The sequence below is a fragment of the Sarcophilus harrisii genome, chromosome 2 (assembly GCF_902635505.1).
Source record: "Sarcophilus harrisii chromosome 2, mSarHar1.11, whole genome shotgun sequence".
Lineage (NCBI taxonomy): Eukaryota > Metazoa > Chordata > Mammalia > Dasyuromorphia > Dasyuridae > Sarcophilus > Sarcophilus harrisii.
In genome coordinates, this window is record NC_045427.1 from 557,602,734 (window position 1) to 557,624,158 (window position 21,425).

Consider the following 21,425-nt stretch of genomic DNA (forward strand, 5'->3'; position numbering starts at 1 on the left):
CACAAGACTTATCAGTAGAATTACAAAAAAGGCAGAAGCTACAGCTCCCAGAAAGGATATATAAAAAAGTGGAAAAGATGGGAGAATACAGAGTAGTGACCCTGTTCTATAAAAATAGAACTTTTCCTGCCCAAAGTTACTGAGGAAGCTCTGGTGGTCAAGGTGGGAAATGGAAACTAAGAATTAGGACCTAATTTTCTACCCCTAAAAGCAAGCCAAATCTCAATCTGCTAATAGAGTTGCCAGAATCCACATTAACAGCTAAGGTTTATTTAAAAAAATAAATAAATTAAAAATATAATTTCCCATAGAACCCCACAAACAGGGCCAGGCCAGAGAGACTGGCTCAGAAATCAAACCAGCTGAATCTCCAATGTCCTCTGGTCTGCCTAAGGAGCTCAGCATCTGAATGCTTTCCAAAAAGGAGTCCCTACTCTTCTTCCCTCCCCAGGGGCCAGGCTTATTTCATCTACACATGGTCCTGATTGAAGAGTTGAAGACTGATCCCGTCCAGCAGGAAGGATAGTTAGAGAAGGTAGACAGGATACATGGGATGACGGGCCAACGGGGAAGGCTATGAAGGTTTCTTATGTCTTTGCAGGCCGATCATGGAGGCTCAGCGCATGTTGGAGTACTGATCAAACTGCCTCAGGGCCCTGCAAAGACAGAGTCCCCAGTCCAGACCCCACTCTTTTAGATTAGCAGGTTCCAAAGTGGTTGGCTGGCTGGGTATGGACACAGGGAACAGCCCTTCTCCCAAATGGAAACATCAAGACTACCAAATGCCAATGGTCTTTGGTTTAAAAGCACAGAGCCCGGCGATCACAGGGTCATTTGGTTGCTCTCTTCAGGGCCAGGACTAGGGAGGCTGATCCTGAGTAGGCCTTCTGCCTGGTCTTGTGTGGGGAGGGGTCAGTTTACTGTGAAGGGGAGCCAGTCATGGAGTCTTGAAGTCAAGAACATGGAGGGCAGAGGCTACTGCTGCGTAGAGATGGGTAGTGCTGAAACGCAGGCAGTAAACGGGGCTGCTGGTCGGAGATGATAGCGAGAAGGCCTGTGGGGACATAAGAAGGAAAGATGGCTCACCCAGGTAAAGGAGGGGAGAGCATGGGTGGGTTCCCATTGGGTCTCCATATCCCAGGATCCATCCCTCCCTCCCGGAGCTTCCCTATTTGCAAGGAGCTGGGGCCGAGCGGGAGCAGGGCCCAAGGGGGAAGTTGAGGTAGGTGCCAAGAGACCTGGCAGAAACAGGGAGGGGGCAAGAGACTCACATGCAGGCAGCCTTTCTGGCGTCGGTCCCACAGCCGCACCACGCCATAGTAGGAGGAGCCACTGGCCAACATGTGATTCCCATCGCTCCGGACACAGTAAAGGGCACTGTCATGGGGCTCCTCCCACTCCATCACGCATTTCCTTTCCAAAAAAGGAACATAGGATGGTCAAGCACACCTCATCACCCAAACCCACCAGCTAATGGACTCGGCACCAAAAAGTCCTAGTGCTTTTGTATCAGAGAATGACAGCACTATAGAGCCTGGTCTAGGAGGAAGAGGAAGAACGAGCTTTCAAATATTTAACCAAAACAACCTACTGCAGGAAAAAAATACCCAAAACATAATTTCTCCCAAGAGTAATTGTGTCTGACTCCAGAGTTTTTTGAGGGTGAAAAATAAATGTAGATGAAAAAAAAAAGAGTTGGGCAGGGGGGTCCTGATACAAGGAGTCTTCTGTGTGAAATCTCCAAGCCTGCAGATATAATAATTCTTTGAGGTAATAAGAGAAAGTCAAGATGATGGCAAAGCCATTTAGGGCTATGTGAATGGTCAGATAGGGGCAGTGGCAGTTGGTTGAGTCCTGTAGAAAAGCCCAATGTCATCCATGTAGGGGCTGGAGAACTCTCAAGCTAGGACCCTAGAAAGGGACTTGATACCACTGGACAGACTGGCTCCCAGGAGGCTATGGCCACACAGGACACACAAAGGTATGGACAGATGCCCCACACATTCTCCTGGCCTAGGTCTTCACCTGCTTCTATGTACAGTCATGGGTCTGCTGCTCCTCAAGGAGGTAAGGCCCAAAGCCGGGCTCCTAAAGTAACTCCCAGAGTAGGAGCAACAAGGGACAGTGCTGAGGACAAACTGAAAGGCCAGTGACTTCCATCATGAAAGAAGGTGGCTGAGAAGGGTCAAAATCATCTGTAAAATGGTTAACACAGAGAAAGCGTGTCTGTATCCACAAATCCAGAAACTCCGGAATGAGTTACCTGCTTTGAAGCCGGAGCATGTGAAGTTTAAGGCAAATTAAAGGAAGACCTAATTCACCCAGAGGGCTCCTTACCTCTAGAAGATATATTACAGGCAGGAAATACACATGGATCCAAGTGAGTTCAGAAAAAAATGGCCAGTTACAGAGCCAGTCATATTTGCTAGAAGGAGCAGGGAATGTGCCTGGCCTTTGAGGCAGACAAGACAGTTGCCATTGTGTCCCATGGGCAGCAGAATCTTGGACCGGACACAGCCTGACCCATGCCCGTGAGTAGTGACACAACTCCTAGTTAGACACAATCTCTTAAGCCTTCCTCCACAATGCCTAAAACAACCTGGAGCTTTGTGTTCCTTGGCCCCAGCTATAATTCCCAGAGCTGAGAGGGGAGACAGTCGGGAACAGACTGGCAAAAGATGCACAGACCAGCTAACCCCACACTCTGGGGGCTGCACTCACTGGGAGCTGGTTCGGATGTCCCAGTATCGGATATAGGTGTCATAGCCGCAGGACAGCAGGGTCGAGGGTGTCTCATACAGGACATCCAGCACTCCGGCCCCTCGATGAAAGTCCCGGCCCAAGTGTGTCATCAGCTGCCCGCTGGAAAGACAGAGAGAGAGGTGAGAAGGGGACGAGTCTGGGGCATCATCATCTTGTCTAGCTCTAGGGATGCCTCCCCCCCCCCACCTTCAAGTGATTGCAAACACACAAACTCCCCTGGAGCCTCTATGTGGGCTGAGGTGCTCCACCTTTCCTGGTGGGCCTCCTAGAATAAAAACAAACCGAGCTGGTCTGGGGAAGATGGTGAATTAACGACCTCACCCCAGATCTATCTCCCTGCCGTAAAGACTCCCTGCTATTTCTACACCTGTGTACCAGGGGCCAGAGGAATTGGCCTGCCTCTTTCCCTGCTCAGGCTCTCTCACAACCCCCTCAGAAAGTACTCAAATGCAGCAGGGAGGTTCAGCCCAGCCAGTCACACCTGCTTGCCCGGCCGCCTGCTGCCCAGGCTGACTCCCGCTCAGGACAATGAATGGGGCTGTGCCAGAGAGGTCAGGATCTCCACACACACATGTGGTTATTTTATAGTCCTTGATCCCATGGGTCACAACAGCTCTGAGCTGCCCAAGCCCAATGCCTTAATTCCTCCCTGTAATCTGGGGCTCAAACCTCGTCGGGGATAAAGACCACACAAAGGGAAAAGGGGAGTTTCGGGAGATGGTAAAACAAGTAAACACCTTTGTATCTGGGAAGAGAAATTGCTGAGAAAACAGCTTAGCAGCAGGGCCCTGTCGTTCCCAGCTCAGAAGGCAAAAGCCCCCCAGCCCCAGCCCCAGCCCTGGCCTGGCCCCCATCCTTCTCTCTGCAACAGCACGCCTCTGTGATCACAGCTCCTGGCCTGCTGGGCCCAGCCCGCTCCCCCACCCCTGCTCTCCAGAGAGCAGATTACAGGGAATAACAATTTCTTTGTGGCTGTGTAATTCCCTCCGTGACCGCGGCAGTGGGCAGCCACCTAGTCCCTGATGCCAGACCCTTAGCAACCATTTAGGGAGGCCTGCTGGTCCTAACAACGCCCCCCAACATCAAGTGCACCTGTTAATCCCTCCCACACTGGGTTAGGTTGGGCCGCCAGGACATTGGATTTTGTGTTTTTTTGCAGGATAGGAAAGGAAAAAAGGAGATGTTGAGTACTGAAGGCTCTCAACACCAGAAAGTCCCTTGGCCTGACCCATTAACTCCTTCAGGGAGACGGAGAGTAGAGTGTTCATACCTGTAAACAAATCATAAGGGTCTCCAGACCTTACCTTTGGGGAAATGGGAGAAGGTACAGAAACCCTGAGAGGAAAAAGAAATCCTATGGGAGAGGAAGAAAAGCTGAATGGAGACCCTGTTGGAGAACAGCAAAATAGCCCAGAGGAGATGGGATGGCCACCTGTAACATGCCCTGATTATCATTCTTTCCAGAACTTCCAAACATAGAATTATAGCCCTCAGCCATGCTGCCTTTAAGACTGAAGAACTTGGGGACAATTTAGCAACTCACCAGAGAATCAGGAGGAAGACCTTTTGATAAGAAAGCCACCCCCACCCCTGTTTAGCACCCACCCTAAGGGGGAGGACCACTAAAGAGAGGATTTTCCTTTCCCTCATTCTTGTGTTTTTGGTGTAACCCAGGACCAAGAGAGAAGCATCTCCTGCAAACAATGTCGCTGCCCAACTCAGACAACAGACAACATGAGCAGAAGACGCAGGTCTGCTCAGTAAAGAGACTTCTCATGGCCCCAGGGAGTCCAGAGCAAGGTTGGGCAAGAACCTTGTCTCATAAAATCACTTCCTAATCTGACCAAGTGGCGGTTCTCTGGCTAGGCCGGAGCCTAGCTTAGGGCTGCCTCAGTTGACAGTCGGGCTGTCCTGACTCTAGTGGGTGTAATCCCACTGGCACCCGGCCCTTGAGCACTTACACAGAGACTCTGGGGACTGTGCTACTGAACCTGGAGGGGGGGACAATTCTCCCCCCACCCCTGGGTTTGGGTCCCGTTTGGTGTACTCCTCCCCCTCCCCACCTCCCATTAGTGAGGTGGTGATGAGTGACTGAGGGGCTCTCTCCTTTAATCTGGAGAAGTAATTTCATGTTTGTTTGTTTGAAAGAGAAGATGAAAGGCTACAGGGGTGGGAAGCCGGCTTGGAGGGTAATTGGGGGAGAAGGGGGAGAGCAGGGCCCAGCGAGGACTGACTCACCCATTCCGAGGCATTAGGTACCCCGCCAAAGTCGGAGAGGAAGGGAGAGCACAAGTGCTGTTTTCTTATCTAGCAGAAGCTAGGACCACGGCTCTAGAGACCCGCAGATCTCCATGGGCACAACAAACAACTGGGAGTGTCAGGTTCTGGGCAGCTGATGAAATGCCCCCCAGCCCCAAGCTGGAATGTCAGCACCAGGGGCCCTAGGAGTCAGGGACAAGTGCAGAGACCCCGACAAAACACTGTGGACCAAGCGGCGGCCAGCTGCAGAGCCCCAAAGGCTGGGAGTGAAGGGGGTCAGGACTGGGAACAGAGGTGGTCAGGCTGGAAGTTTGGTTCCCCCCCCTTTGCACTGGGGGTTCTCTGAATTGACCACACACACTTCAAATGGTCCAATAAAAAAGATACAATTTCTTTTACTTTCTTGCATCAGGACTCTCAAAGTTCTGTTGTGTGGGTGCCCGTGAGGTTAAGTTCAGAGTATAAACGGACACATTGGGCTCTGGGAAATGGCCCTTCTCTTCAAATAGAGCCCCAGCAGTGCCACAGGATTCCTGCTGGGGCTTTGATTTGGGAAAACAAACAAAAATGGCACCGTAGACACCCCTCCCCCCCACTGCACAAGCTCCCCCCATGATCATCCCTACCACCAATTTAACTATAAAACCACTGTTGCTGCTGGGGCAGAAGAAGGCTAAGGGAAGGGGGAGGGGGACTGCCCTGACAATGGCCCCAAACTTTGGGGAAAAGGGGACAAAACAAGCTGTCTGTCTCCTTGTCTTCCCTCCTCCCAGGCCTCTTTTCTTAGCCCAAGTATGTTCTTCGAAAAAACGATTAGATTGCAATTTGTATAACACAGTGACCCCCAAATTCAGACATTTCACCCCTTTTCTCTGCAAAGAATGTCAAGAATGCTCCTCAGCCTCTCACCATCCAGAGGAGGAGGAGGGGAGGAGGGCTGAGTCCCTGGCTTCTAACACCACTTGTGTGGGAACTGGGCAGCCATGCCGGAGCCCCTCTGGGTTGGGCGGGGAGTGAGGGAAAGCACTGGGGGTCTCCTTTAGTGGAACAGACAAAAACCTAAAATAAAATCTGGATCCCAAGGCAAACAAAGCCATCTGTTTTCGTTAGGTATCTGGCTAGTGTGTAGGGGGGACTCCCCATTCACCTCCTTTTCTCTCTCGACCACCAATTCTCTTTCGACCCAGGGAAAGATAAAGACATATTGGACCATGTGTGTGAGCCTGATGAATGAGGCACTGCCTGGGATGGAACCTTCTCTTCATTCCCTCCTTTTAGGCATTGTTTTCCAAGAGACCTAATAAGTAAAGCTAGAAGCTAGCTCTATTTTGCCCTCATGCTAGTGGGAATCAGAAAAAAGGATGGTAGCCTTCTCCTAGCTGCCTCAGGCACACGTTAGCAAGACAGAGTTGGGCTGGATCCAAAAGGGAATATCTTGACAATCCATCCCAGAGGGAAATGATTAAAAAATATTTATGGTGAAAAATCTTCACTTTAGGACAAATGGGGCTGTAGCTATGGAGAGGTAAACTAAGGGCTGACCTGAAGGCATAAAGAAAGCTTCCTTGAAGAGTAAGTTTTTAACATCCACTGCCTCAAAACCAGAGCTATTTGGAGAGATCTAAAGAGAACATGGTCCTATGGAGAAACTCCTACCACCCCCACTAATGCAGCAACGACAAAGTAGCCATCCATGCCAAGAGGAAGAAGAGATGCTCCTCAAAGTCCCAAATCCAAGGCTTCCCTAGACGCAAATTGTCATGCTCTTTTCTAAAATTCACTAGCTCCTTTTGTCTAGTCCATCCCAAAGTTGTATAAGCCTCAGGAAGTTTCTGCTCCTGGGGCAGTTCCTCTCTAAACATCTATTCCAACAGGAAGCTTTCCCTGACCAAGACTTATCTGATAAGCAAACTCCCAAAATTCTCACTTCACTCCTCACTCCACGTCCCATGTACTTAATCCTTGTCCTCTTTCTAATTTTGCTGCTTTCCCCCTACATCACCATGTTTTTGCTGTCATTTTCACATTTTATGTCTGCCCATGATTGTAAAATTCTAAATCATCAGCATCTCCATCCAACTTGTGCACATTTAAGTACGATAAAGACTTCCAGAGATCAGAATGGAAGAGTATGAACAAATGAAACCCTTATCCTCCCTGGGGAGAGAGTGGAAGAGGGTCCCACATCAGTGAGTGTATGTCCTGCAGGCATAAGAGATCTCAGGTAGGTGGGGAAGAGATTGCTAGAGGTGGGTGACTGACCGGAAGGTACAATAGAATAGCGTCAGGGATTTGGCATTAGGAGTCCTGGGTCCAACTCTCAACTCTGCCATGTATTATTTATACTGACTAAGAGCAAGTCCCTTAACTTCTCTGAGGCTTATTTTGTTCATTTGTAAAATGGGATTAAAATTTGCCTTGCCTTTTCACGGGGATGTTAGAAAAAATGCTTTATAATTCTTTAATAATGATGATTATAACTACCTTGTATAGAGCTTTTTAAGATTTGCAATGCACTTACTTATTTGACTTTTACAGCAACCCTGGAAAGTAGTTGCAATTATTATTATCATCCCCATTTTTCAGATGAGGAAACTGAGGCAGACAGTGGTTAAGTGATTTTTTCCTAGGGTCACATGATTAATAAGGATCTGAGGCTAATTTGAACTCAGGTCCTCATGAACCTAAGTCCAGTGTTCTATCCACTGTGGTACTTGGCTGCTCACAGAGTTGGGATGTTTCACTATAAAGCAAATGGAGCCGCTGGCCTTTTCTAAGTCGCCCCAGAGTCGCACCCGTGAAGCTGGTCCTGCCAGTCCCCGGGATTCCCTGGCTCCTCGGCCATCTGTGAGCCTCCTTCCCGTCTCCATTCTGGCTCTCTTTGTTTCCCTCACTTCCCCTTGACCCTGCCCAGAGCTTTCTCTCTCCAGGCTTCGCACCCCTGAGGAGAGGGATGGGGGAGGGTAGCCAGGCGGGGCCCCTGGGCAGTAGCGGGACGGAGGCCCTGCAGTCCTGGCCCGCAGGCCTGCAGGGCCTCTCCTAAAAGCACCGGCGCACCCAGAGGCGCACAGGCCAGCGCACGGGCACACACACATGTTTAGACACAATGGCTCAAAGGCCCAGTCGTGAAGCAGCCCACTTTGTACTGCTAACAAGGGGAACGTAATTACAGGAAGGGGGCAGCCGGGCAGATAAAAGGATACAAAATTTCAACATCTGTTGCCATAAAGGGATAAGGAGAAGTGAAACGGCAAAGTATCAGTTTGGTGTCAGAGCCGGCAAAAAGCCGATTTCAAAGAGTTGAGGGAAGAGGGGACTGGGGGGGGGGGGGGGGGGGGGGGGGGGGCAAGAAAAAGGAGAGAGGAAAAAAAGAAAGAAATTACAGGGTTCCTTAAAGAGGTAAAAAGAAAATGAAAAAAGCTGTTGTCACTAATACTTTCAAAGGAGAGGGCAGGTACTTTAAAGAGGGGCTGTTCCCCTAATCGCTCTAAGCAGAAGCTGAGGCCTCCGGTGCACAGGGATGCTGGGGGAGGGGAGGGAAGGGGAGGGGAGGGGATGGAAACATCCTGCCCGAGGGTCACAAGCCATCCCAGAGCAGGCAGGGGCCACATCCACCGCCTGCCTGTGCCCCCAAGGAGAGAGGCAGCCCTCCCCTCCGCTGCAGAGGGCTCACGGGCTCCCTCCCCACCTCCCCAGCCTCCAGAGCCCAGCAGCTGTTGGAGGCTTTGACTATGCTGACCTGGGAGAGGGCTTTCCTCACTTACTGAAACAAACCTTAAACTTAGGGCGACTTTCAAGGAGAAAAAGGAAAGTGTACTTGAGTGGCTGAGGGGGCACAAAGACTCAAAGGGAAAGGCAAGAATGAGGGGGTGCCCAGCTTGTCTCTTTCTACTTTTATGAGACACAGGGGAGCTTAAGGGGAGGAGAGAGAAGGAAAATACCTAAAAAGCTCAGAGTAACTGGGAGGCACACTTGGTCCTCAAAGAACCAAGGTCCCCAGGGCGGAATGTGAGAAATAAAGGGAGCCCATTGGCCAGCTGGTTGTTCTTAGGACTTGGAGCAGACCCCAAAAGCAAAAGCCAGCAGAGGCTGTTTAAGAAACTTAAAAGAGACAGATATTTAGATTAGAATTCATGAATGGTCACAGCTCAATTCTGAGTCAGACTAAGGGCCTACTATGGGCAAAGCACACTCCAAGAGGAAATGGACAGTCTTATATGCTCAAGGAGCTTATCCTTTACAAGGAGGATAAATATGAACACAATAAATACAATATAAGGTAGGACAAATAAATGTGATAAGGAGGTCTAAAACCTAGTAAAAAGGTCTAAAACTAATAAAGTCTGAAAAGGAAAAGATTGTTCTAAATTAGAGTGAAGGGATGAGAGAGAGAATCATGGTGGGCCTCATAGCTTATGACCTTTGGCCCTAGAAGAAAAAGATTTCAACAAGATTAAGAGGGAGTACATATGTCTTAAGGCAGTAAATGGCAAATTAATTATCAATTAATGGACACTGAAGTACTTGAGGGCCAATGCCAATATGTAAGGCTGAGCTGGGATATGCAAATTTGGGCCTTGGGCTATGTTAACCAATATCTTATTAAAAGCAAACAGATCAGCAGTGTCATTTTTTTTTTTTTTTTTTTAAAGAAAAGAAACCAAATGTACAAGTTAGGAAAGCCCCCTAGAGAGTACATGAGGTGTAGGCCACATCAACATTTTAATATTATGCCTTCCATAAAGCCCACTATCTGGATTTCGCACAGCCTTTAGGGCATGTTGAGTATTCAGACAGCAGCTGACAAGATCAATAGGTGGTAGCTGAGCTCTGCAGCCCTTCACATAGCTCAGGACACATAATTAACCCAAGATTTTGTTCACATATGGGTAGAGGAACAGGAGATGATGGGTTTATTCCCAGGGATTCTTTCCGCCCAGCATCTCAAGAGTAAGATGATTTTGGCAAGCCCCTCTTCCTGGGACAAAGGGATGTCTCCCCAACAAACATACACTCTGTAGTAGCTACCTCTATAACCAAAGGCTGATACTGCCCAAAGCGAAGGAGATCAAGGCACAAAGGTCATCAGCTTTAAATCCTTAGGGAACCTATCTGAGCCCCCGAGGTGGAGCCACCAGACCACCTGCCACTCCTATGGTCAGGGAAGCCCACTTGGGAGCTACTGTTCCCCTCATGCCCAGAGAATATTGGTGAGTCAATTTATAAATTCTCCAAAAGTTCAGGTAATGTCAGGAGAGAAAACAAAAGCAGGATCTCCTTCCTAATCCAAGATGTCCAGAAGTGCTAGCACTGAGGGGCCAGAAGAAAAAGAACGAGCTGTTTTTCAGAACACGCACTTGTCTCTTCTCCCTATCACTCTCCAAGTCTGCATCACTCCCCCAAAAGTGCTGGGTTCTGGATGCAAAGGAAACAGGGAATTCCCAGAAAGGAAGCCTGAAGGAGTAATGAGTGTGGGAGTTGGTGGGACCTTCCTGCTCCTGACAGATGAACATCCAGCTGGAAGTCTCCTAAGCTGGGGAGTACTCGACCTTGGAGAGCGAGCAGAAGGGGCCCGGAAGGGGCAGTCAGGGAAGCTAGAGGGCGAACACTCATCGGCTGGGACACTGGCAGGGGTGCAATCCTCATGGGGCCTGCTTCCCCACAGTAATAACGTTACTGCTAAAGAGCTATACCAAGGCACAGAGTTATACATAGTGGCTTCTTGCCACCGTCCATTTGTTCAAAAGCCTGGTTAAGTTCTTGCCATGAGCCAGGCACTCGGCTAGACTCTGGCCTTGCTCTCAAGAAACTTCTGTTTCGGGGAGAGGCAGCATCCACCTTCAGAAGGTGGCCTGAGAGCTGGGGCCAAGCACAGCGTGGTCCAGGAGCTAGTCTGCAAGGACTAGCCTCCCCAGCCTCCTCCCACCCCCAGCTCTGTCCCTCATTCTTCAGTCCATGAAGGGAAGTTTTAAGAAGAAATTGGCAAGAAGCACGTTAGTCTCGGAGCAGGTTGCTGGCAGAAATACTGCTCAGAGAAGACCCTTCCTCCTTTCCGTACTCCTCCCCCCTCCCAACATACATGAAAGGAAAAATCCAGTGGCTCCTCGCATTTCAACTGTGACAGGTTAAAAGCAAAGAATCCATCCCACACTGAAGCCAGAGCAGCCGGCCAGGTCCTGCCGGCAATATTGTTCCACCTTTCGGATTGGCCTGTCAGTCAGGCTTTGGCTTTATTGAAAGATCAAACTCCATCCTGCCTGTTCATTACCTTAATCCTATTTTCTACATGGCTTTATTATCTGTTTGGGCTTCTCTGGGAAAGGCGGCAACAGAAGTCACCCTGTCTCTGTCCACCTGCCCCCCACCCCACTCCTGTGCCTAACCCCCTCAACAGCAAAGTCCTCCATTACGACCCCAAGTCCAAAGCATACTTTCTGGCTCTCGTTCTTTGGGTCTGGAAAACAGTATGTCACCTCCAAGGTAGCACCTCTGATCCAGGTAACTGAAGTGCTTCTAATTCCAGGAAGACTCAAGGAAAAAGCCCAGTTCCAGAAGAGAAGATTCACTCTGTTTAACACAGGAGCTCAAATTCAATTTTCTACAAATCTAGTTCAAAACATACAGGTTCAGGTCCAGTTTGAATAATGATGCAAGAAGCTTGTTCTCTTCCAATAAATATTTATTGAGTACCTACTATGTGCAAGGTCCTGGGCTTGTTGCTATGATCAATGGATGATTTCTAAAGTCTTTTCTAATTATAAATTCTGTTATCTTGTGATTCAGTTAAAAATTCATATGTAACTAAGGGTATGACATTCGGGGTTCTCCCTTCAATTCAGGATTTCAAGCCTCTCACTAACAGTCCCTACTGTAATTATGGTGCCTGCAAACTACAGGGAGAATGTTAATGTAATCATATCTGGTCTTTGTGAAATGGAAGAGTCACCAAAGGGGGTTCCCAGAAGTCCCATTTTCATGAACTTCTCTGTCAGACACCATGATTTTCTTTGCAGCAGACAGAGTCCAATTCACTTTCAGGTGACAATTCAATCAGGATTTGCACCAGCATCACTAGGAATAAAAGCCAAGGCATCTAGCCTCTTCCACAGCACTTGCTTCAGGTCAGAAACCCAAAGATCCACAGAACACATGGAGATCTGTGCTCTGCCCCGCCCCACTCCTCTTAAGGAATGAATAAGATTTCTATCATCAGCAGAGCCGCTAATACACCATTCCATTTCTAGCACCTTGCAGGAACTAAGTTTTCTGATGGATAACTTGAAAGGGCAACTAGAAGAAGGGATTATGTCAACTGAAGCTTGAAAGGACAACTAGAAAATGAGATTATGTCAACTGAAGCGGGGGGGGGGGGGGGGGGGGACTTGCATCAAGTATCTGTTAAGGTAGTCATGATATCTAGAGAATATCCATAAACATGTGACATCAAGGGCTACTCCTCCTCAGTGGACAAGTAGTTAAAGGGGACAAACAAGGGATAGGGACTGGAGGTCTAATTTCAGTGATAGAAGAAATTCCCCAGGTGAGGGAAATTTCCTCTACTAATGCAGGTTAGCACCTTCCCTAACAGTGAGAGTCTTAAGGTGCCCAGATTCATACCTCCAGGATATGTCAGAAGTTAAACTTTCACTGGGGCCTTCCTGGCTTCAAGGCTGGCTCCCTATCCACTACGCCACACTGTCTCTCATCAAAAACAAACAATTCTCAAAAGAATCATCAACCATTAAGAATATAAAATAATGCATTAATAATAATGCAAATCCACATAATTTTGACTTCTTACTTCACATCCAGCAAAGTGGCAAAAGAGGGGGAATAGTGTATATTGGAAGGACTATGGAATGACACACTTGGTGTATCACCCTTTTGGCACACTTGGTGGATCTATGAATTAAAGACACCAGTTAACATTTATATAATGCTTACTATATGCTGAGCACTGTGCTAAACACTTTATTTATTGTCTCATTTGATTCTCACAACACCTTTACAAGTGAGAAAACTGAGGCAAACAAGCTGGGTGACCTGCCCAGGGTCACACAGCTGTCTAAGGCTAGATTTGAGCTCAGGTCCTCCTGACTCCACTTACTATACCACTCAGATGAATTAATTTAGTCATTCTGGGTTGATAATGCTAAGAGGGTGACTAAAATGTTCATCCCATTTGACCGGGTGGGACCTATTAGGGTATATAATACTCCAAGGCAATCAAAGATAAAACGAAAGCTCCTACTGATAACAAACTATTGTTAGCAGTGCTTTTTGCAGTAATAAAGAACTAAAAACAAAAGTGTTCATCTTGTAGGGAACGGTTAAGCAAATTATATGAATGTAAAAATAATGTTTTATCATAATGACTATAATGATTTAAATAGGGGGGAAAAAATCAAAACACTTGAACTATAATGACCAAATTTGGCTCCCAAGAAAAGAGATGGTGGAGGATACAGATGTGGAACTTTGCATAAAATGTCAGACGTTGACATGTTGGTTTCTTTTGTCAAATGACTTTTTTTCCTTGTTCATTTTTGATTCTTTGTTATGAGGAATGGCTCTTTAGATGAGGGAGAGGAAAAGGAAATATTGGAAAATAAAAATAAAATCTAACAATACAATTAAAAAATATTTTACAGCATCTGTTTTTGTGGAGTGGCTGTAGCCCTAACCCTCTTTCTTGGAGTAAGACAGACTGGGCTGAAATGAAAAGGACACAAAAATTGGAGTGAAGAATAAAGGAAGAAAAACACCTGGAAGAAGTTTCACATGTCCACTCAACAATGAGCCAGCAGGCCTAAGGTCTGTACTGACTTCATCCTATACTAACCATTGGTCACAATGGCTGTGACCAACTCCAGTCGAGTTTTCATGGATCCCAAGATTACAGTTCCAAATATGAAAGACAACAGTTGGATCCAATCCTCTCTTTACTGGTACATAACTCAATCCTCAGGATAACTACTTTCTCTCAACCTTCTTAAGCAACTTAGAGGGCTCATCCCCTCATTATATCAATCAAATGAATAACATTCTCCTAGGTGACAAATTATCCCTATCCTAACCATTTGTCCCTCATTCCAACCCCAGTTCTTCCCTCTGACCCTAACTTCCTCTTCTGACCATATCTATTAGGCACATACTATATATTCTCATTTTTGTTTTGAAAGATATCCTCAAGTCCCTTCTGCTCTTTGTTTTTTTCCTTATTTATTAGGTGACAGAGAGACATTAACAGAGGACCTCTGCTCCACAAAGATCAATGGACAAATACACCTTGTATTTAGTTATAGAGAGGCATTCTTTAAAAGATTCTTCCCCAAACTGAGTAGCTTTCCCACACACATTTATTGGGATAGTCACTACTGGCTTCAACACAGTGATGCCTGAAATAGACTGTCCTCAAAGTCTATGTCTAACTGGTCTCTGAGAAAGCACCTCAAAGAACAAAAGCCTTTTGAATGTGAAATGACTGATAATGCATTAACAATGACATCTTCTTAATTAAAAATTAAGGGCTGGGTGAAACAGGAGAACTATATTTAGTAATAATTCCAAAAGATTCAACTAAGTAACATCAGGTAGGTCATTGATTCTCTCAGAGCCTTGGTTTATTCTTGTAAAAGCACCTTTCTGATTCACAATGACGATGTAAGAAAATATGGATGAGAAACCGAGAGTGACAACAATAATGAATTAATAGAAGAGATACAATATGAAATGGAGGAAAGTAATAAAAAAGCTGGAGAGAAAAACAAAGGAGGAAAAAGGAAGAATAGTAGCAGTAGGGTTATTTCTTCGTAGTAAGAAGTAGAGAAAGTTATTATGGAGAAATCTGGGAGAGAAAAAAAGAAAATCAGAAGGAGCTTGGCAAAGGGATGTTTTGGATGGCTACTTCAAAAGGCATTTGGGCTAAGGAAGGTCAGAAAAAAATGACAAGCAAGAGAACTTTGAAAGTTACATATTAAATTTATTATAGATGTAAATAGAAAAGTAAGCCCTATGTAATAGATATGTAATGCTATCTTCTCTTTATGTTTTGATATGGATATGCTCATTTTATCTGTTGTTTGTTAAGTTCAAAATAAAAAAAGAGTGAAAAAGAAATTTTTTAAAGATATCTGAAAGTGGAGAGCAGCACAAGATGCAGCAAAGACAGAAGATAGAGGCAGTGTTAAGTCAGTGTCAAAATAAGTTATATCAAAAGAGAATCTGGAAAGAATAGGGATCTAGAGGCAAAGCAGTCATGGTACTAAGAGACAATACAAAATCAAAACAGGTTCCCACAAAAAGAGAGAAATTCTGGCTTCCATTGGACCTTTCAGAAACCAGCCCTGCTCCTTCCAGTTAGCTGAAGCCCTGCTGAGACCTATCCTAAATTGCACAGAGATCCAAAAGTCCTGGACTAACTGACTTCTTGGGACCTAAAGTCTTTGAGGTGTCCTTAGAGTTTTGGCCAAGTACAATATCCCTGCTGACTTTTAACTTTTCAGAAGTTCTACCATCTACCATTTTTCTCATCCCAGGCACGACACTAAGGTCTTTAGCTCCTCCACTTGGCTCTGACACAGAGCAGTTGGCACTCTACGAGGCTCTGTCATCGCTATCACCCTCTGGGCAAATCACTGAGATATGATTCCCAGTAGCTAAAGATCTCAGGGACCTCTTCACAAACAAGTTAACTATGACATTTAAGCACTAAGCATTAAGATGTCCCTTCCCTCCAAAGTGACAAAAATACAAGACAAATACATTGCACAGTTCCCCCAAGCTCTTCCTGGACAAGAAGCACAAAGTTTCAGAGTCAAGAGACAAAGGAAGGCAAGGCAGTCTAATGGTAGGACGCAAGATGGGCACAGAAATGCTACCCAAAGCAGACAGTGTTTAACAAACAAAATGTCTACACTGCAAGGGCATCTTCAGGAAAAAGGGGATATGGAAGAGTGACCCCTCCTGAGACACAAACAGTCACAGGGACCACAGGGTTAGAAAAGAAGCCAGGCTACTACCCATTAGGTAAGTGGCCAAAGAGCACAAGGGGCAGTCTGAAAAAAGAAATATAAGTTCTCACAGACTGCTCCAAGCCGCTAAAAAGAAAAATAAATATGACAAGCACACAAAGGGACATGGTGCTCGAGATCCCCACTCTGGCTCTCCTTCCCTCAGGTTGATCCCTCTTCAATCTCTTCAGGTGATTTTTCCTCCAGCTTACAGTCATAACAGGTGTACCTGAGGCTCCTTTCTGGCCCTTTTTTCTTCACCCTCTCCCCCGGATTCAGTGGGAGACAGTCAATACCAGAAATGGAGGAGTTAAATGCCAGGAAGCCGGTATCACAGGGTGGAAGAGTACTTCATAAGGAAGAGGGTATAAAAAGACCAGAAAGGCAGGAGGAAAGTAGCTTGAAATGTTAAACAAAGTATTTGGTATTTGATTTTGAAGGCAATAGTAAGCCTCAAGAGTTTTAAGGGTGGCCAAGATCAGATTCAAACTTTAAGGAGAGTGACTTGGGGCAGGCAGGGTCCTCAGCTGGCTGCTGCAGTCGGTCATGAAGGGGGTGAGCAGGGCCTGAACAAAAATGGCAGCAGTCTCAGAGGAGAAAAGGGACCAAAAGGAGATGCTGCAGAGGTGAAATCCACAGGCTTGGGGGTAGGAGGGAGGAGGTGAGACAGGGAGGCATCCTGAGCAATTCCTAGGCTTCAAGCCTGAGTGAGGGAGAGGAAAAACGGAGTGGCTCTCTCAGTAATAGGGCAGTGAGGGGAGGGTTTAAAGGGAAAGACAATGAGGTCCATTTTGGATGGAATGAATTTATGATATCTACTGGCCATCTAGTTCAAAATGAAAGGCAGCTGGAGATGTTTTCAGACATGGCTAATGAAATGATTGATTTTGCTGGACTTATTTATTATTAGGGAGAAAGCACTCATTCCAATGGTGAGGGTAAGGACATCACTGACAACAGTGATATGAAAAAAGAAAAGGGAAATCATTAAACCTCTAAAACAAAAGGAACTTGTGGCCAAGTAGAAGAACTTTAAATACATACTTATGAGTCCCATGACATCAGCATTGGTTCCTGGCAGCTCCAAGTCTCAGTATTTCAGCTGTAAAAAGACAGACTTTGCCCAAACTAGCTCTAAAGTCCCCAAATCTGACATTCCGTAATTCTATCAAAGGAAAAGTAAAGGAGACAAGCAAAGGTCAGAGAAAATGAGGAAGACAGCAAACTGGAAAAATGCTTTCACCACCAGTTCAATGAAATGTGGTTTTTAAAAAAGATTTTAAAAATTAATCAGATGGAAACATATTACTGTTAAAAATAGTAGGTACCTATTTTAAATATTCTTTATAACTTTTTTTCATTTGTTTGAAGGCAGCACAAGTTTCTTCTTAAAAAAAAATCTGTAAAGATAAATGGGATTGTGTGGACGCAGTGCTAGGAGTTCCTTAGGAGAAAGGTCTATAAATCCAAGCTATTATAATAATAAATTATAAGCCCAATTATTTACATATTATAAATTATTTCAACACCCTCCTAACCACGTGACAAAGACTAAGGATATTATGTCTTCCACATATAGGGTTGAACTTGGACCATCCACCTGGAGTAAAGGTAGAATCAGAAAGAGCCTAGTTTTTTTACACCTTCTTTGTTTCCCATCCCCCAAATCCCTGCTGCAGAGGAAGGCATGCAACTCAGAAAATTCTCTTACCTAGTGAGGTCCCAGATTCTTAGGGGTGAGACATGTCCACAACAAGCCGTCCCTGTCACAAAGGAGCTGCCAAACAAAGTGAAAATACAGTCAGGCTTAGCTTGTTGGAACTTGTGGCAAAAAAAAAAAAAAAAAAATGGCAACACAATCTGAAATGTCTTCCTTATTCTCCAATGGATCTCAAGGTCAAGCTAGAATTGGAAGACCAGTGAAGGAATAAAGAAAGAGGTTGGGGGAAGTACCCTGGCTTGTGGAAAGCACAGAGACCAAAAATGGAAGTTATCTACATCACCATAAAACGTGCTCATTAATGTTACTTGTAAGCATGATACTTTGCCCCAGACTAGATTCCCAATCAAACAACATCGCAGCATACGTGTAACAAAATAGATAACTACAACTTTCTAACTAAAATCCAATCTGGTCATTTGGGAGAGTATGAAATTATTCTGTATTATTTCAGTTTCCTATGCAAATTGCATTCTTTCCCATCCTTATTATACTAAGTGAAAACTTTCTTCTATACAACTTCATTTTGGGGGGACACTCATAACTAAAATCCAATCTGGTCATTTGGGAGAGTATGAAATTATTCTGTATTATTTCAGTTTCCTATGCAAATTGCATTCTTTCCCATCCTTATTATACTAAGTGAAAACTTTCTTCTATACAGCTTCATTTTGGGGGGACACTCATTTTCAGGGTGAAGGAATGCTAGAAGGGCTTGGGAATGTAATAAAAATATGGGAGAAATATAATAAATTGGAAAAGCTAGAAACTGTGACAATGAAAAGGGCATTTTATGTGGAAGGCAAGAAACATGGCTCTCTTTTAAGTTTCCTGGTCTATGTTTTTGCTCCCGTGTAAGCCAAGTGCCAGTTCACGGGCCAGCGGCATCCGTGAGGAAGAAGCCCAGAGTAGTGAGCCTGGCTGGTGGCAGCCCCAGAATTAGAAATCACAGCTGCAGCGATGTTCTTTGTGCAGTATCCCTGGGCCTGGCTGGTGCTTTGTTACATGACCACAGGGCAGGGAAATGGGGGTGGCCAGAGTACCAGACCTGCAAAATTAAACAGCAAAGCACAAAAGCTGAGAACAGCAGAGTCCCGAGTTCCTGAGGGCCATGTCCCTACATGTCCAGCATGGGGGGTGGGGGGGTGGGGGGGGCTGGACACCAGCTCTCCAAGCTGGTGCTTGGCAGAGAACAAACAATGATAATGATACCCTGCTAACAATGTGGGGGAAACAGCAGTTCAACAGCACCCAGCCCAGCACCTGCTGCTCTCTGATCCCACTGGTTTGATGGGAGAGATAAAATTCTAAGGAGAACCATCCTGTAGAAAGCAAAAGCACCGGGGCAGGGAAGGAAATACTGGGGTGGAGCGTGGGCAAGTCACTGATTTATAATCAAAATGGCAGAGCTATAGGTTCAATTTTCTAGAACCAATAAAAGTTTTTCTTGAGCCGTTCTTACCCCATCTGTTTAGCTACCTGGAGCTAATTCCTCAAGCTATGTGTATGCTCCCATTCCTCCCACCGTCCTCTTAAGCCAGGAGACAAAAGTGCAGGTCAGGGAGAGCTCGCCGGGGCTGCCATACAGCCAGCTCCTGTCATGCCATTGTGAGCCCCAACCTGGGAAGCACCTTCCTTCTGGGGAGCACTCTGAAAGATGAAGCCCCGAACTACAAAGCCAAGGAGGTGTCATGCCCCCACCCACCCCCTGCCCTGACATTTTTCACTTTAGTGTAATCCATTAATAACTGGTAAAGCCAATTACCTGGAGTCGGAAACATAATAGCTGCTTGGAAATCATTCAAGCAAGCAATTGGGCTCTTCAGAACTTTGAAGGGGTGGGGAGAAAGCCATCAGAGACACAGGCATTTCTTAAGAAGGTCTGTAACAGACCTCTAACTGGTTATAGGTCTAAATTAGTGACAAGGTAAGTCAATAGGGAGGGAGATGGGAGGAACCTGAAACTTTAATCCCTGCCACTCCAGCAATGCTGACCTCCCAGCGGGCTTGTAGAAGGTTTGGAGCCCATCTCTCCAGCCTCCTTTTCCTTTCCTTATTTTGTCTGCCCTGTCCCGGCTCTGAGAAGGGCAACAGCTCCAAGACTCAAGGTGCCTGGCAGTTTCTTCTATTATGAGGCATTCTGTAAAATGGGTGATTGATTTTTCAAATCCAATTCCTATCCTCAGTAGCCCCTTTGCCCTCCGTGTTTCTTAAATAATTGCAGTGGTGCTTATAAGTGACTTAGTTATTTCAATACTTACTGAGTCTGTGATCTCATCAATATGGGAAGAGCCATAACTAACAATTCTAAAGTCCCAAGACAAACAATGCATATGGTGCCTTTAAATGAACTCCAAAGGTAAATTCAGTTAGGATAGGAGGGAATGAAGGAAGTGAATTTTACAGAAGGAACTTAGTCCTGACTACACAAGAGTCTTGGAGAGAAAGGGATGGCTAGGAGGAGACAGAGGTCCCAAGACACTACTTTCTTCTTTTTTTATAGCAGAAATTTTTTTTAATTTATTTTTTATTATAATAACTTTTTATTGACAGAACCCATGCCTGGGTAATTTTTTACAACCTTATCCCTGGTACTCACTTCTGTTCCAATTTTTCTCCTCTCTCCCTCCACCCCCTCCCCCAGATGGCAAGCAGTCCTATATATGTTGAATATGTCGCAGTATATCCTAGATACAATATATGTGTGCAGAATCGAACAGTTCTCTTGTTGCACAGGAACAATTGTATTCAGAAGGTATAAGTAACCCAGGAAGAAAAACAAAAATGCAAACAGTTTACATTCATTTCCCAGTGTTCTTTCTTTGAGTGTAGCTGTTTCTGTCCATCCTTGATCAATTGAAACTGAGTTAGAGCTTCTCTTTGTCAAAGAAATCCACGTCCATCAGAATACATCCTCAAACATTATCGTTGTTGAGGTATATAATGATCTCCTGGTTCTGCTCATTTCACTTAGCATTAGTTCATGTAAATCTCTCCAAGCCTCTCTGTATTCATCCTGCTGGTCATTTGTTAGACACTACTTTCTATAGACAGAGATTCCAGTATACCATAAGACAATAGAGCACAGAATGAAGGGTGGAGAAAATATAGAGGCAAGAGTCTCTCTGGAGTATAGAAGCCAGCCATAGTGTAAGGGAAGAAAGCACTATCTTCTTGTAGTTTCCTTTTTTAAATTCATTAATCTTGCCAACTAGACAGCAAGTTTTTGAGTTTTCAAATGAAATTATATTTGTAAAAAGCAATTATCACAGTACCTGGCACGTACCTTGTAGGCACATAAATGCCTATATACATGTTTATTCTCTTCCCATTCACCCTTCCCCTTGTTTCTAATGGAAAGTATACAATTGCTATAAAACAAACAAACAAACAAACAAACAAAAACACTTCTAAATTTCAGTGCCCTGGAATAAAGTCTTGATTGGCCCCATTCTAGTAATAGTTACAATTGTGGTTATTATTTCCAGTGGTACAGATTCAAGTCTTCCCATTCTGTAACATTCTTGTCAATGTTTTCCCATAAAACCTCCATGGGAGTGTACCCAGTGAAATAGAGGCCTTCCTCTTAATCTCGATGCAGCATGTGCCCCGACCCTTCTCTTCACCTCACTTGCATTTTCAATTGATATCTTTTACACTTCTGTACAGTT

General features: G+C 45.4%; 1 protein-coding gene across 4 annotated transcripts in view; it reads right to left on the reverse strand.

Annotated features, from left to right (window-relative positions):
• Positions 1-250: 250 nt before the first annotated feature.
• The window catches only part of FBXW4 (F-box and WD repeat domain containing 4), a 121,144-nt gene continuing 99,969 nt past the window's right edge, over positions 251-21,425 (reverse strand). For 3 of the 4 annotated variants that reach the window (XM_031955724.1, XM_031955723.1, XM_012541917.3), the window contains exons 6-9: positions 17,746-17,811; positions 2,722-2,862; positions 1,272-1,413; positions 251-1,054 (exon numbers count right to left, since the gene is read on the reverse strand). In XM_031955724.1, coding sequence (XP_031811584.1) covers positions 938-1,054; positions 1,272-1,413; positions 2,722-2,862; positions 17,746-17,811 — 466 coding nt within the window. In that variant the 3' untranslated portion in view covers positions 251-937. The remainder of the gene's footprint in view (positions 1,055-1,271; positions 1,414-2,721; positions 2,863-17,745; positions 17,812-21,425) is intronic. The other variant, XM_031955725.1, reaches the window with a different exon arrangement.